We start from the raw sequence: 17,129 nt of genomic DNA, 5'->3' as shown, positions 1-17,129 counted from the left end.
ATTATGGGAAAGAGATGGATGAAAACTTCAGATACACCAGATTTCAAGAAATTACATGCTCCTTAGAAGGGAAAATCCACATATGGGGGGGGGGGGCAAAAAATAGCAGGGAAGGGGTCATAGAGCTATGAAAGGGACTTGTGATTATGTCACCCAGACTGAACTCAAAGGCCAGGCCTTTGAGTAACTCCATGGCTGTAACCCCAACACTTGAGAAGCCAACCCAGAAGAAGGCTACAAGCTTGAAGCCAGCTTGGGTCCCACAATGAAGACTTTGTCCCCAAGTGAACTAACAGGAATCCAGAATAAGTGTAGCCAAGAAAAACCTTTAACAACCAAGGCAGGAGGATTGCCATGAGTTCAAGGCTAGCTTGAGTGAGGTCCTCTCCAAAACAAAACTCATCTAAAGGGGAAAATGGCCATCTTATAGTAGGTTGGGCTAGACTGTTATAATTCTAGTCTCTTCTACTTGCTGATGCTCGCCTAAGGGTCTAACTCAAACCACGCCATGTGGCTTTTGTGTGTGATGCTCGCACATGAGTGTGTGGGTGGGTGTGCCCACGGGGAGGCCAACCAAGACATGGGGTGTCTTCCCTCTGCCTCTCTCCATCCTACTGCCTTGACACAGGGCCTCTCACTGAAAACGGTCATTTCAACTGCCAGCCAGCCAGGCTGTGGGATCTGCTTGTCTCCCCTCCACAACGCAGGACTTACAGATATGGATGGCTATGCCTGACTTTTTGTGGGTTCATGGGATTTGAACTCAGGTCCCCACAGCTTCAGAATAAGTGCTTAGTCACTGAGCCATACCCCCAGCAACCTCCACTTAAAAAAAGGTGGGGAGGGGAGGCACACCACTTTGTACTTAAAAGTATTGTGGATCCTAAAATTAAACACAGGGTCCTACATAAAAGATGCTTGCCGGCTGCCAAGAAGTTTTCTCAGAAAAGAAAAACACAGAGAGGAAAGCTGCCCCAGTCTTACCTGGTAAGTGATGTCAGGCCTTGCGGGCTCAGCATTACCATCTCCACTGAAGCCCCCGGTGATGGCATGACCCAGGGTGTGCCCCACTGCGGAGTCCACAGCCACACCAGCTGCAGTGGTGGCCATCTGGGCCATCAGGCCTGGCTGCCTGGGGGCAGCGGCAGGTGAGCCAACTGCAGATGGGGCAGCTGCTGCTGGGGGATGAGCTGCAGGTGCTTGTCTGGGAGCAGCCCTCATCTGAGGGGCCCGGCTAGGGAAGAGAAGAACAAAACCCATCAGTCCCCACTTCCAAATGGCTCTGGAATTTACTCAAGAAATGCAACAAGCCAGGTTCGGTGGCCACACCTGTAATACCAGCACTGGGCTGTTAGAGACAGGAAAATCAACAGGCCAAAGTCATCTCAGCGACACAGTGATTTCTTCCTCTTCTACGTTTATTATTTATTTTTCAGAGTATAATAATTGTGACATTTCTCCCCTTCTTCCCTCCAAACCCCCTCCCATATGTATACCCCTCTTTGATGATTTCAAATAACCGGCCCCAGTCTGCATGTTACCGTATGTGTATCTTTTCAGGGCTGACCTCTTGGTACTGGATAACTAATGGGTGTGCTCTCGCTGGGGAATTCTATTCTCCTGCTCTCAGCATTCCTTGTGGGCTTTTCACCGTACACTCTGGCATATCTACTGCCATCCTTGTTCTACACTGTGAATAAGTCCAGCCTGAGAAAAGATACCCTCCTCTCAAAAACCAAAACCAACCAACCCAACACCCTAGCCAAAACAGCAGTAGCTCTGAACCTGTGACTCCTCCTACATCAGCCTCATCCAGTGCTGAGATTACAAGCATTTGTTACTCTGCCTGGCTTCAGTTTAAATCGATCTTATTTTATTGTTATATTTTATGTGGATGATTGTTTACATGCATGCATGTCTGTGTTCTACTTGCATGCCAGAAGAGGGCTTTGGATCACCTGGACCTGGAGTTACAGATGGTTTTGAGGGGCCGTGTGGATGCTGAGAATCAAACCTGTGTCCTCTGGAAGAGTGGTGGATGTTCTTAACTATAAAGCCAACTTTCCAGCTCATTTTAAATCTTTAAACACCCATACCAAACCCATGCAAGAAGACTACAGAAACTGTTTCCAATTACTGCATATATATACATATATGTGTGTGTGTGTGTGTGTATATATTGCTGTACTTATTTTATCTTTAACAACCAAACATACACTATTTTGTCTTTTTTTTTTTTGTAACTGTTTTCATGTATCCACATGGCTCACAGTATCTTTAAAAAAAAAACAACCAAAAACCAGTTATCCCAATACTTCATAGACTATCAAGAGTTAGAAAGGGCCTGACAGTGGTGCATACACCTTTAACTCCAGGACCTGAGAGGCAAAGGCGGGAGGCTCTCTGAGTTCGAGGCCAGCCTGGTCTACAGTTCGAGTTCCAGGACAGCCAGGGCTACACAGAGAAACCCTGTCTTGAAAAACAACCAACAACAACAACAACAAAAGAAAGAGTAAGTAGGTAAGATGGAGAGGCTGCTCAACACTGAAGATTGCATTCTGCTCTCCCACGGGCCCCACGTTCAGTTCTCAGTAGCTCTTTTTTTTTTTTTTTTTTTGGTTTTTCGAGACAGGGTTTCTCTGTGTAGCTTTGCGCCTTTCCTGGAACTCACTCGGTAGCCCAGGCTGGCCTCGAACTCACAGAGATCCGCCTGGCTCTGCCTCCCGAGTGCTGGGATTAAAGGCGTGCGCCACCACCGCCTGGCTCCATGAAATTATTTTTGTTGCTACTTCATAACTGTAACTTTGCTACTGTTGCGAATCATAATGTATACATGTTTGGAGACAAAAGTTGGCCACTGGTTGTCCTGACCCACAGGTTGAGAATGGCTGCCAAGGTGTACTGAAATTTTAGGACAATCAAGGAGTCTCCCTAACCTAGTTAATACCTGAATAAAGATTTAGAGCTCTGTGTGTGTGTGTGTGTGTGTGTGTGTGTGTGTGTGTGTGTCTGATAAAATGTCTCACTGGAGGAAGGTACTTGCTGCCAAGTCTGACAACCGGAGTTCAATCCCTGGAACCCACAAGGTGGAAGGAAACAACCAATTTCCACAAGATGCCCTTGACCTTCACAGAGGCAACACACACACACACACACACACACACACACACACACACACACACACACAAATAGACATGAAAAGATTTAGAGCTTAGGTTAACAAAACATTTTCCTAGCAGGCATGAGACCCTGGGCTGACTAAACCAGAAAGAGAAATGTACAGAAGGTACAGTTCCAGCTCCTCAGTGAGGGGGACAAGATCATTTAGTATGTGGCTTTGGGACCAGCTTGGGCAATGGAGAAAGACAGTCAAAAGTCAACAAAATCCAAGACAGCCATGAGGTAGCTAATGTTCAGACTGTAGACCAAGGCCTTCATTTTACCAATTAGAAAAGGTTAAGTCGGGTGGGTATGGTAGGGTGGCCCACACCTTGAATCCCAGCATTCAGGAGGCAGAGGCAGGTGGATCTCTGAGTTCCAGGACAGCTAGGGCCACAGTGAAACCCTGTCTCAAAAGAAATAAGATAAACCACCAACCCAATTCAAAAAGGAAAAAAAAAACATTGGGGAAAGTGACCTATCTAAACTGCAACTTTTATTAATTTTATTTCTCTTTCCGTTTTTAGAGCCAGGGTCTCTCCATAGATAGTTCCGCTAGTCTTGAACTGGTGGCAAGTCTTGCCTTTGTGGAGACAGGAATGGGGGGAGGGGGGGACTATCTTGGTGGTAGATGGAACATTCCCCTACCATATACACAGTACTCTGATTCCCTCCCAGTATGACCATAATTTTTTAACTTTCTACGATTTTATTCCCCAAAAGTTGAACACCTGGAGTCTGGATGGTGTCAACAATAGCAAAATTACAGTTATGAAGTAGCAACAAAATATTATTTATTTATTTATTTATTTATTTATTTATTTATTTTTTGAGACAGGGTTTCTCTGTGTAGCTTTGGCGCCTTTTCCTGAAAACTCATTCTGTAGCCCAGGCTGGCCTCGAACTCACAGAGATCCACCTGCTCTGCCTCCCGAGTGCTGGGATTAAAGGCGTGCGCCACCACCGCCCGGCCAAAAGTAATTTTATTATTGGTGGTCACCACTACATGGTGAACTGTATTAAGGAGCCACACAGCATTAGGAAGGTTGGGAATCACTGCAATAGAGCATTTACCATTAAATATTAGGTCTCCTGGACTGAAGTGGTGGATAGAGAGAACTCTAAATTCTCCGCTCTCCACACAGAGGCCCGCACACAAATTTTTTTTTTAAAAAAATATATTTTTCTAAACACCTTTAAAGCCTGTAATCCCAGCCGTGGGAAACCCGAGTCTGGAAAATCAAGGAAGGCCAGCCAAGCCTATGTGAAGTTCAAGGCTAGCCCAAGGGCCTCAAAAACACAGTGAGACAAACCCACCTCAAGACCGTCGCATAAATTATTCCTTCCCCGCCTCTTTCTAGACTATGTCCTCTAAGGCCCTTCCCCACCAGCCCCCAGGAGGGTCTCACCTGGCCGGAGGGGCCACCCGGGAAGAGCCGCTTCCGCTTCCACGCGGCATCCTAGGTGCTAGTAATTTCAGCGTCCAGACACAACAAACTTTGAAACGCCCACGAGCGTCCAGCAAAGAGAGGAAGGTGGGAGGCGGGGCCTCAGAGAATAGCCAATCAGCGCCCAGGAGAAGCACGGTCGCTGAAGGTCATTGGAAGAGCGAGGCGTCAGTAACCGGCAGTGGCTGCGTCCCACGCCGGGAAGTTGCTTGGCGACGGGGCGCTGTAGCTAACCGGAAGTTCTTGGGATGGCTCTGTCAAAGCTTGTCCTTAGATTCCGTGATGGTTAGGTTTTTTTTTTTTTTTTGGTTTTTCGAGACAGGGTTTCTCTGTGTAGCTTTGCGCCTTTCCTGGAACTCGCTTTGGAGACCAGGCTGGCCTCGAACTCACTGAGATCCGCCTGGCTCTGCCTCCCGAGTAGCTGGGATTAAAGGCGTGCGCCACCACCACCCGGCTCGATGGTTAGGTTTTTTGCTTCCAATGGACAACTGAGTTCCTCCACAACCCGGGCTTTCCTTGATTTCGAGATCGTCCTGCCTCAGCCTCTCAAGTATACTGGATTGGGGCATTACAGGCATGTGCTGCCATGCCTATTGTATTAAGTGTTAAACCTGAAAATTACGAAGAGAAAGACTAAATCCATGATTGTCTACACAAAGCAAGCCTTAATTTAGAGGTACACCCCGGACTGGCCGGCCAGCTGTCTCACACTAAGTCGGCATTTAAAAAGCAAACCCTTAATGGATTTTTGAAGTCCCTTTATGGGGGAGAGATAAAAGATTAATAGAGGCCGGGCGGTGGTGGCGCACACCTTTAGTGCCAGCACTCGGGAGGCAGAGGCAGGCGAATCTCTGTGAGTTCGAGGCCAGACCAAAAAAAGATTAATAGAAAACAGCTATGTGTTTACAGAGGCTAGAGAATTGGCTGTTAGAGAGTGTTAGAAAAATACAATGACATGGGAAGACAGGGATATACATCTTTTTAATAGGGTCACACATCAGATTTAAGAAACAGACTTATTCTTTAATAGTAACCTACTTTTGTAAAGTATGGGGGCTTAACATAATGGACCCCTTGATTTGCAAGGTTTAGTCTCACACTCCCCCCTTGGCGTGTGTAATCCTTCCAAACCTGTGACAAGGGCGCAGCATTACTTGATGCTATTGTTGGGTAAACAGTGTTTAAGTGGCCCCACCTAGGCCCCAACCCTGCCTCAGCTCCCTAGACCACTGCCTGAGAAAGCCCCCCAAGCAGCAGCTCCATCGCGCTCCCAGGGTATTTAAGGGTCTGACCCATAGACTGCCCCCTCCTGGTCATGTTGTGACACCCCCCCCCCCCACACACACACCCAGGAATGCTCTGCTCAGATTAAACATGGATTTATTAATTTGGCCTGATCTGACTCATTACTTCAGAGGAGTTACTCACTACCAGGGGATTTTTACTTATCCAACATGATTCTGGCATTGAATATCTTGGGCGTGATAAGGCTAGTAATGCATTGAAATACCCAGGGCCCAAATATTATGATTAATGAGAGAATGATCAGAGGCCAGTGAAGGGAGAGAACCATCTTAGCCAGGAGGGGCCAATTTTCTTCCTCTCTGTAAGTCCTTGGTTTGGTTATCAATGGTGTGGGAGAAATCTGATACATGGAAACAACACATTGCAGGAAATTGTTGACATCCAAGATTATGTTTGAGCAATAGAAACTCTTTGGTAGCTCTACTTTGTAAGACTGTAGGGTTTTGTTGTTGTTGTTGTTTTCTTTTTTTTTTAAAGGCAGTTTTTCTGTGTAGCCCTGGCTGTCCTGGAGCTCACTCTGTAGCCCAGGCTGGCATCGAACTCACAGAGATCCACCAGCCTCTGCCTCCCAAGTGCTGGGATTAAAGGAGTGCGGACCACCGCCCGGCATGTTTTGTTTTTTCGAGACAGGGTTTCTCAGTGTAGCCCTGGCTGTCCTGAAACTCGCTCTGTAGACCAGGCTGGCCTAGAACTCACAGAGATCCACCTGCCTCTGCTGGGATTGAACATGTGCGCCACCACCTCCCGGCAAGACTGTCATTCTTTAAAAAAAAAAAAAAAAAAAACCTCAAGCTACATGTCTCTCCATTCCTTTTGCTCTGCCCACCTGAGATGGCTAACTTTGAAGCCGGGCGGTGGTGGCGCACGCCTTTAAGCCCAGCACTTGGGAGGCAGAGCCAGGTGGATCTCTGTGAGTTCGAGGCCAGCCTGGTCTACAGAGTGAGTTCCAGGACAGGCGCAAAGCTACACAGAGAAACCCTGTCTCAAAACACCAAAAAAAAAGAGAAGAGATGGCTAACTTTGATTGTCAACTTGACTACATCTGGAATGTACTACGCTCCAGAAATGGAAGGCACACCTGTGAGAAATTAGTTCTGCTTGGTTTGAAGTGGGTGAATCCACTTTTTTTTTTTTTAAGATTTATTTATTTATTATGAATACAATGTTCTGCCTGCACACATCCCTGTAGGCCAGAAGAGGGCACCAGATCTCATTACAGATGGTTGTGAGCCACCATGTGGTTGCTGGGAATTGAACTTAGGACCTCTGGAAGAGCAGCCTGTGCTCTTAACCTCTGAGCCATCTCTCCAGCCCAAGACTGTCATTCTTAACTCTTCCATATCATGATTAATTTTTGCCAATATCTTTGCTGTAGTACTAGGAGTTTTAGCTATTAAACAGGCTATTTTAGAAATCTCCTTTTGCATCCCCACAACCAATCCAGGCCCAGGAAATACAAAGGCACCTGTGACTGCTATTGAGGTGGGGTCTAGCAGATGTAGGGAGTCCTCAGAGTTTTCGGTTCACTGACTCCATAATCCTATTAGCAGATGGTAGAGATTACCAAATAAAATAGGTGTGATTTGTCTTTGCCCACATATGCCCTTATAACCTTCGGGGAGGGCAGAATAAGTGTTATTCTCACAGAAAAAAAAAAAAAAGTCCATCTGCCGGGGCGGTGGTGGCACACACCTTTAATCCCAGCACTTGGGAGGCAGAGCCAGGTGGATCTCTGTGAGTTCAAGGCCAGCCTGGGCTACAGAGTGAGTTCCAGGACAGGCTCCCAAGCTACACATGGAAACCCTGTCTCAGAAAACCAAAAAAAAAAAATAGTCCATCCCAAGGCATAACCTTGGAAATTGTGTTGCAGTGGGGAGAAACGTCAGTATAGTCAAAACATAGGCAGTGAAGGAAAGAGGCATTATTTATGAGAATATCGCTATAACCTTGGGAACACTCTCTACAGGGGCATGTTCCATTGCGTACCGTTAAGTTGGTATAATGTTATAATGTTTATATGTGACTCCTACGGTGGAGCCCAAAATTGGCATCCAATCTACTAGCGATAGACAGTGGCATTATAGAGGTAGGTTCATTTCGATGGAAGCGACTAAGAAGTCTGTTTTCCCTTTTTCATCTTAATACACTTGTGACTTCCACTATCAGATTTTTGTCAAAGGATATATGACTGAAGGAAAGAAGACAAATCCTTTTTACCCAAATGGAAGGAGGGTGACTGGAATGGACTAAATTGACTGACCAGTCCCAATGTAGCAATACAGATTTGAGCATCATTAAATATCCTTTGACATAGCCGGGCGGTGGTGGCGCACGCCTTTAATCCCAGCACTCAGGAGGCAGAGCCAGGCGGATCTCTGTGAGTTCAAGGCCAGCCTGGGCTACCAAGTAAGTTCCAGGAAAGGCGCAAAGCTACACAGAGAAACCCTGTCTCGAAAAACCAAAAAAAAAAAAAAAAAAAGAAATAATGCAGCCAGGCGGTGGTGGTGGTGCATGCCTTTAGTCTCAGCACTCAGGAGGCAGAGGCAGAGGCAGGTGGATCCCTGTGAGTTCGAGGCCAGCCTGGTCTACAGAGCGAGTTCCAGGACAGGCTCCAAAAGCTACACAGAGAAACCTTGTCTCAAGAGAAAAAGAGAGAGAAAGAGAGAGAGAGAGAGAGAGAGAGAGAGAGAGAGAGAGAGAGAGAATGCAACAGACTCTCACATATTGTTGAGCAAATGACAGCCTAGTCATCTTCCCTGGTGTGGGAGGAGCTTCTCTAGCATACTGGCACCTGAAACACAATTTGTTAGTTGGGCATATGTATGATGTGTGCATGTTTGTGCAGGTATGTTCATGTACGGTGTCTTCCTCAGTTGCTTCTCCACTATATATATATATATATATATATATATATATATATATATATATATATAAACACTATATATATATATATATAAACAAAAACAAAATATTTAAATTATGAAGCTGGGTATGGTAACTTATAAATGTGTGTATATATATATTTTAGATTCATTTATTTATTATGTATACAGTGTTCTGCCTGCATGTATGCCTGCAGGCCAGAAGAGGGCACCAGATTTCATTGTAGATGGTTGTGAACCACCATATATGGTTCCTGGGAATTGAACTCAGGACATCTGGTAGAGTAGCCAGTGCTCTTCAACCCTGAGCCATCTCTCCAAACTCCTTCACTTTATTTTTTTTAAAATTGTGTATGTTGTGTGTGTGTGTGTGTGTGTGTGTGTGTGTGTGTGTGTACATGAGTGCTAGAGGTATTGGATCCCCCTGGAGCTGGAGTCATAGTTTTTAGCCATCTGACATGGGTGCTAGGAATGAAATTCAGGGATGCTTGGGTCCTCTGCAAGCACAGTACATGTCCTTAACTTCAGAACCATCTCTCCAGCCACTCCACAGTATTTTTGGAGACAGGACTTCTCAGTGGGAGATGGGGCTCACCATTTCAGCTAGACTGCCTAGCCAACCAGTCCCTAGGATCTGCCTGTCTCTGCCTCCCCCAGAACCAGAGTTACAGATGCATGCCACTATGGCTAGCTTAGTGGGTTCTCAGGATATGAACTTGGGTTCTCATGCTTACACAGCAAATGCATACCCATTGGGCCATCTCTCCAGCTCCTGAACCCCAGTTTTGATGAGAAGAATAATGAAATTGAACAAATCGCATCAATAAATATAGTGTATTTAAGTAAAAGCAGGAGATATGGGAGAGTATGGGCTCCAATGCCTCTATCCCGGGCAAGGGATGTAGAACATAGATGGGTGGAGACAGTGTTCTTTCCAAAGCACCCTGTAAGGGAACCTGAGGTCACTGTCCTTCCCCCTTGAAGCAGCAGAGTTGGAGTGACCTGGTTTTCCTCTGGGTGGACAGGAGCACCTGCCTTGGGACAGGCTGATAAGTCTATCGCTTTCATTGTTCTTGTCAGGGAAAGTTCCCCAAGGGTGACAGAGCTGAAGATGGTTTTCATGGACTGTCACCAGTGAATGCTTTCCCCCCACAGAACAACTATGGTAAGACTTCCTGTTGTACAGTGTCTGACAAGGTGGTGGAGTAAAACTCCCTCGGCCTGTCCAGGGCATTTGGTGGAGGGGGAGAGAGTCCCCCACTTCCCCATCTAATGACCTTCTACTATGCAATAGGACTATATGACCTCATGGGCAATGTGTGGGAGTGGACCGCATCCACCTACCAATCTCCTGGCCAGGACATGCGTGTCCTCCGGGGGGCATCATGGATCGAAAGAGTAGATGGCTCTGCCAATCACCGGGCTCGGGTCACCACCAGGTAAGGGTCTCAGGTCAAGGAACTACAAGTTTTTGTGGCCGTGACTGAAGGTCTAGATCCAGAGGTTCTCAACCTTGTTGATGCTGTGATCCTTTAATACAGTCCCGGGTACAAATGTGGGCGTGTCTGTATGTGGGCCGGGCCACACCAAGAAAGATAGAGGTGGTGTCTCGACACACACAGGTTGAGAACCATTTCTTTTCTTTTTTGGTTTTTCGAGACAGGGTTTCTCTGTGTAGCTTTGGAACCTGTCCTGGAACTCACTCTGTAGCCCAAGCTGGCCTCGAACTCACAGAGATCCGCCTGCCTCTGCCTCCTGAGTGCTGGGATTAAAGGCGTGAGCCACCACCGCCCGGCAAGAAACATTTCTTTTAAGCTATGTTCTTTGATATGGGGATAAGTCTCCCAGCTGGTTCTAAGTCAGGATGGCCTCCTTTTATTATGGAAATGGCACCTAATTGGAGGTCAACCTTGGTGAATAAACATTAGCAGAAACTTTTTTGGCCACCCCAAACTTCAATTAAGGTGCAGAACTTTCTTTCCCACAGTTTCTGACAATCCTGGTTAGTACACTATCTTCCAGTCATACTGGAGGCTCCTTTAGCTAAATTCTACTTTATGTAACTTAGTTATTTCCAAGCAAGTTTATTAGTAAGTCCTTTACAACATCAATTTAACTATGCGTTTCTCCTGCATTACTATGAGTCTCCAGCAGTAAGAGACTGAGTCATGAGAACAGCGAGTTCCAGGCCAGCTTCCGTTATGTGAGGCCTTGTCCCGAAACAAAACAATCTGAGAAGGGTTGATTAAACAGTCCAAGGCCCTCTGGTAGACAAGGCAGAGATGACTCAGCCAAGATTGCATTTAACCTTGTTAATACAGTAGGCATGGCGTCATATGCCTGCAGTTCCCTCAATCCAGTTTTCTTGAGAGGCTGAGGCAGGACGATCTTAAAATCAAGGACAGCCTGAGTCGTGGGGAAAGCCAGGCGTCCATGGGACGCAAAAACCTAACCATCCAGCAGAGAATCCGGGGACAAGATTTGAGGGCGCAACACCAGAAACTTCCGGCTAGCCACAGGGCTTGGTCGCCCAGCTCTTGACTTCCGTGCGTAAGACGCAGCATCACGGCGTTGCCCGTGACTGACGTCTGGGCCCTTCCAATGACCTTCAGCGATCGTGCCTCTCTGGGTGCTGATTGGCTGCGCTCTGAGGACCCGCCTCCCGCCTTCCGCTCTCCTTGGTAGAAGTTGCTGGACAGTCGTGGGCGTTTCGCAGTTAGTCGTTTTCTGACTTGGAGAGTGTGAGCGCTTAGGATGCCGCGTGGAAGCCGAAGCCGCTCTTCCCGGGTGGCCCCTCCGGCCAGGTGAGACCCTCCTGGGGACGGGGGCGTTGAGCGCCGGCGGCCGGTGGCGAGGTTCCACAGCCAGAGAGCGGCCGGTGGTGAGACGGTGCGAGCGATCGATCGGGAAGGGATCCGCGAGAACGACACCAAAGCGTGACCTTTTTCCTAGACTGCTTGGGGGAAGGGCCCTAGAGGACACAGTCTAGAAAGAGGCGGGGAAAGAATGTGACAGCGGTGAGGCTCTTGGGTGATTTGTCTCACTGTGTTTTTGAGGCCCTCGGGCTAGCCTTGAACTTCGTGTAGGCCTAGCTGGCCGCCTTTGATTTTCCCGACTCCGCTTCCCCACGGATGAGCTTACAGGGTTTAAAGGTCTTTAGGAATTTTTTTTTTTTTAAATACTGGTGTACGGGCCCTCATGTGGAGAGCCCAGAATTTAGAGTTCTCTCCTTCCACCACTTTGGTCCGGAAGATCTAACAGTGGCCAACGGTCTGTGGAGACATCTACCACGTGAAGATTAGTAGCAAATTGTTGACAGCATCCAGATTCCAGATGTCCCACTTAGGGGGAAAAATTGTAGAAAGTTAAAATTTTTGCCCATACTGGGAGGTAACCAGAGTGCTGTGTAAATGGTAGGGGAATGTATGTATCCATCTACCACCAAGATAGTCCCCCTCATGCCTCTGTCTCCACAAAGGCAAGAGTTGCCACCAGTTCAAGCCTAGCACAACTATCTATGGAGAGACCCTGGCTTTAAAAACAGAAAGAGAAATAAAATTAATAAAAGTTGCTGTTCAGACAGATCACTTTCCCCAATTTTTTTCTTTTTGGTTTGGGTTGGTGGTTTATTTTGTTTCTTTTGAGACAGGGTTTCACTGTGGCCCTGGCTGTCCTGGAACTCAGAGATCCACCTGCCTCTTCCTCCGCCTCCTGAATGCTAGGATTCAAGGTGTGGGCCACCATATCATACCCAGCTGACTATGTCTGACTGTGTACCTGTGTGAAGGTCACAGGGCAACTTGTGGGAGTTGGTTGTTTCCTTCTCTGTGGATTCCAGGGATCAAACTCAGGTTGTCAGGTTTGGCAACAAGCACCTTTCCCCTGTGAGGCATTTCATCAACTCCCCAAGCTCTAATTATTTGCTTATTTTTCTGGGACAGGGTCTTCTTGTGAAGCCCTGGCTGTCCTGGAACTCACTCTGTAGACCACGCTGGCCTAGAAATCAAGAGATCCCCCTGCCTCTGCCTCCCAGTGTGCTGGGATTAAAGGCATGCGCTACCACATCTGGCTGAAATGACTGTCCTTTAAAGATACTATGGGGCATGCAGATACATGAAAATAGTTTTAAAAAAGAAAGAAAGAAAGAAAATTTATACTTGGTTGTTAAAACGTTAATAAGCCTGGTGGTGGTGCACACCTTTGATCCCATCACTCCGGAGGAAAAGGCAGGTGGATCTTTTGTGAATATGAGGCCAGCCTGGTCTCCAGAGGTAGTAAGAATACACAAAGAAACCCTGTCTTGAGGGGGATGGGGCTTAACAACAAAAGATCAAAGAGGTACAGTGCTATATATGTACAGTCAGTTATGAGAACAAGTTCCTGTAGTTCTCTTGCATGTGGGTGGTATGGATATTTAAAGGTTTAAAATGATGCCAGGCGGGCTGGAGAGATGGCTCAGAGGTTAAGAGCACCGACTGCTCTTCCAGAGGTCCTGAGTTCAATTCCCAGCAACCACATGGTGGCTCACAACCATCTGTAATGAGATCTGGCGCCCTCTTCTGTATACATAATAATAAAAAATAAATCTATAAAAAAAAAAAAAAAAAATGATGCCAGGCAGTTGTGGGACACGCCTTTGATTCAAGTACTTAGGAGACAGGGCAAGTTCCAGGACAGCCAGGGCCACACAGAGAAACCTTGTCTCCAAAATCAAGCAGACAGATTTAAAATGAGGCTGGAAAGTTAGCTTTATAGTTAAGAGCACCAACCGCTCTTCCAGAGGACACAGGTTTGATTCCCAGCACCCACAGGGCCCCTCAAAACCATCTGTAACTCCAGGTCCAGGTGATCCAAAGCCCTCTTCTGGCATACAAGTGGTATACAGACATGCATGCATGTAAACAATCATCCACATAAAATATAACAATAAAATAAGATCGATTTAAACTGAAGCCAGGCAGGGTGACAAATGCTTGTAATCTCAGCACTGGATGAGGCTGATGTAGGAGGAGTCACAGGTTCAGAGCTACTGCTGTTTTGGCTAGGGTGTTGGGTTGGTTGGTTTTGGTTTTTGAGAGGAGGGTGTCCTTTCTCAGGCTGGCCTTAATCACAGTGTAGAACAAGGATGGCAGTAGATATGCCAGAGTGTACGGTGAAAAGCCCACAAGGAATGCTGAGAGCAGGAGAATAGAATTCCCCAGCGAGAGCACACCCATTAGTTATCCAGTACCAAGAGGTCAGCCCTGAAAAGATACACATACGGTAACATGCAGACTGGGGCCGGTTATTTGAAATCATCAAAGAGGGGTATACATATGGGAGGGGGTTTGGAGGGAAGAAGGGGAAAAATGTCACAATTATTATACTCTGAAAAATAAATAATAAACGTAGAAGAGGAAGAAATCACTGTGTCGCTGAGATGACTTTGGCCTGTTGATTTTTCTGTCTCTAACGGCCCAGTGCTGGTATTACAGGTGTGGCCACCGAACCTGGCTTGTTGCATTTCTTGAGTAAATTCCAGAGCCATTTGGAAGTGGGGACTGATGGGTTTTGTTCTTCTCTTCCCTAGCCGGGCCCCTCAGATGAGGGCTGCTCCCAGACAAGCACCTGCAGCTCATCCCCCAGCAGCAGCTGCCCCATCTGCAGTTGGCTCACCTGCTGCTGCCCCCAGGCAGCCAGGCCTGATGGCCCAGATGGCCACCACTGCAGCTGGTGTGGCTGTGGGCTCCGCAGTGGGGCACACCCTGGGTCATGCCATCACCGGGGGCTTCAGTGGAGGTGGTAATGCTGAGCCCGCAAGGCCTGACATCACTTACCAGGTAAGATTGGGGCAGCTTTCCTCTCTGTGTTTTTCTTTTCTGAGAAAACTTCTTGGCAGCCGGCAAGCATCTTTTATGTAGGACCCTGTGTTTAATTTTAGGATCCACAATACTTTTAAGTACAAAGTGGTGTGCCTCCCCTCCCCACCTTTTTTAAGTGGAGGTTGCTGGGGGTATGGCTCAGTGACTAAGCACTTATTCTGAAGCTGTGGGGACCTGAGTTCAAATCCCATGAACCCACAAAAAGTCAGGCATAGCCATCCATATCTGTAAGTCCTGCGTTGTGGAGGGGAGACAAGCAGATCCCACAGCCTGGCTGGCTGGCAGTTGAAATGACCGTTTTCAGTGAGAGGCCCTGTGTCAAGGCAGTAGGATGGAGAGAGGCAGAGGGAAGACACCCCATGTCTTGGTTGGCCTCCCCGTGGGCACACCCACCCACACACTCATGTGCGAGCATCACACACAAAAGCCACATGGCGTGGTTTGAGTTAGACCCTTAGGCGAGCATCAGCAAGTAGAACAGACTAGAATTAGAACAGTCTAGCCCAACCTACTATAAGATGGCCATTTTCCCCTTTAGATGATTTTTGTTTTGGAAAGGACCTCACTCAAGCTAGCCTTGAACTCATGGCAATCCTCCTGCCTTGGTTGTTAAAGGTTTTTCTTGGCTACACTTATTCTGGATTCCTGTTGGTTCACTTGGGGACAAAGTCTTCATTGTGGGACCCAAGCTGGCTTCAAGCTTGTAGCCTTCTTCTGGGTTGGCTTCTCAAGTGTTGGGGTTACAGCCATGGAGTTACTCAAAGGCCTGGCCTTTGAGTTCAGTCTGGGTGACATAATCACAAGTCCCTTTCATAGCTCTATGACCCCTTCCCTGCTATTTCCCCCCCCCCCCCATATGTGGATTTTGCCTTCTAAGGAGCATGTAATTTCTTGAAATCTGGTGTATCTGAAGTTTTCATCCATCTCTTTCCCATAATAGTCCTATTTTTCCTTAAGAATGGTTCACTTTCTCGTATATATGTTTGTAGTGCTGGGGATCAAACCCAGGGCCAAGTACACAGTCTTATATTGACTCCCTAGCCAGGTTTGTTGTTTGTTTTGATATAGGGGGTTTTGTATAGCCCTGGCTGTCCTGGAACTAGTTCTGTATGCCAGGCTGGCCCTGAACTCACAGAGATCCATCTACCTCTACTTCTGAGTGCTGGGATTAAAGGCATGTACCACTACCACCGCCTGGCTTTTTTTGTTGTTTTTTGTTTTTTAATTTTTTACTTTGTGTTTACAGTGTTGGGGTCAAGTCCAAAGCCTTGTGTGTACTGAGCTGACTTCTCAGGAGTACCTAATATTATGTCTTGGCAGGAGCCCCAGGGAACCCAGCCTGTGAACCAGCAGTCTTTTGGGCCTTGCTCTCTTGAGATCAAACAGTTTCTGGAGTGTGCCCAGAACCAGAGTGACGTCAAGCTCTGTGAGGGCTTCAACGAGGTGTTGCGGCAGTGCAGAATTGCAAATGGTAGGTGACCTGGGCAGTGCAGAATTGCAAATGGTAGGTGACCTGGGCAGTGCAGAATTGCAAATGGTAGGTGACCTGGGCAGTGCAGAATTGCAAATGGTAGGTGACCTGTCCATCTGTGCATAGTGATAGTCCTGAACCCCCTGGGGTGTTGGAGTTAAGTCCCCAAGTAGAACTCCTGACTAGGCTTCCTGGAGGGTTGGCAGTCACACTGTTTCTGTTCTTTCCCTTGTAATTTCACCAGTTTACTGTCCATTATAATGCTTGTTTTCCGGTTTTCTACCCTTGGGGGCGGGGCGCAGGACGGGGACACACCTTGTCCAAAATGGTTAGAACTCTTTGTTGGCTACCCAAATGGCTAAATTTCTGTTTCAGGCCTTCGTCTCTAGAACGCATGCACCATGTCTTAGAAAAGAAAACTGTCTCTGGGCATGGTTGGGTATCTTCTAACTTAACCTTTTCTTTGAACAGGCCTGATCTAATCAAGAAGTTGAAACTGAAGAAATTGAAATGGGCTCTGCATAATTGGCAGTGCAAGTGTGGACCCTGACTAAACCTCCCTTCTAATAGCTCCATTGCTTGAGCATAGCTATTAAAGAGTTCTAATTGTGTAGAGATTCACTGAGGCTTGTAGTAGTGTTGGCACTGGGCAAGTGATGGCCTCCTGAACCAACTGTGTTGTGTTTTGTGAGTTAATGAAAATAAAGTTGTTTTCTTCTGAGGTGTGGTAGTGTCCTTGTTGTAGGGTCATAAGTTCCGTGTGTTTGCTCAACATAATGGAGTTTGTACAGGAGCACAGTTATATCAGCATGCCTCTAAGTTAATCTAGACCAGTGGTTCTCAACCTTCCTAATGCTGGGACCCTTTAATACACTTCCTCCCTGGTGACCCCCAACATAAAATTATACCATTGCTGCTTCATAAAACTCATCAATCATGTTGCTCATTTAAATGGTTTTAGCTGCTGCAGGCCCAGGGTCCCATAAAACTTTTACTTCTACAC

General features: G+C 47.0%; 2 protein-coding genes across 2 annotated transcripts; one reads left to right on the top strand and one right to left on the bottom strand.

Annotated features, from left to right (window-relative positions):
* Nucleotides 1–889: 889 nt before the first annotated feature.
* LOC131898309 (coiled-coil-helix-coiled-coil-helix domain-containing protein 2-like) lies at nucleotides 890–4,673 on the bottom strand. The gene is made up of 2 exons (XM_059249435.1): nucleotides 4,569–4,673; nucleotides 890–1,234 (listed from the first exon to the last, which is right to left on the bottom strand). The coding sequence occupies exons 1-2, from the start codon at nucleotides 4,616–4,618 to the stop codon at nucleotides 904–906; spliced, it is 381 nt and encodes a 126-aa protein (XP_059105418.1). The 5' UTR covers nucleotides 4,619–4,673; the 3' UTR covers nucleotides 890–903.
* Nucleotides 4,674–11,441: 6,768 nt separating this feature from the next.
* Nucleotides 11,442–16,851, top strand: Chchd2 (coiled-coil-helix-coiled-coil-helix domain containing 2). Its single transcript, XM_059249599.1, has 4 exons — nucleotides 11,442–11,598; nucleotides 14,364–14,613; nucleotides 15,976–16,126; nucleotides 16,598–16,851. Exons 1-4 carry the CDS (start codon nucleotides 11,549–11,551, stop codon nucleotides 16,606–16,608), a joined length of 462 nt encoding a protein of 153 aa, XP_059105582.1. The 5' UTR covers nucleotides 11,442–11,548; the 3' UTR covers nucleotides 16,609–16,851.
* The last annotated feature ends 278 nt before the right edge of the window (nucleotides 16,852–17,129 follow it).

Source organism: Peromyscus eremicus, chromosome 23 (assembly GCF_949786415.1).
Source record: "Peromyscus eremicus chromosome 23, PerEre_H2_v1, whole genome shotgun sequence".
Classification (NCBI taxonomy): Eukaryota; Metazoa; Chordata; class Mammalia; order Rodentia; family Cricetidae; genus Peromyscus; species Peromyscus eremicus.
Note: the sequence above shows the minus strand (reverse complement) of the source record. Positions and strands in the feature narration are given on the sequence as shown.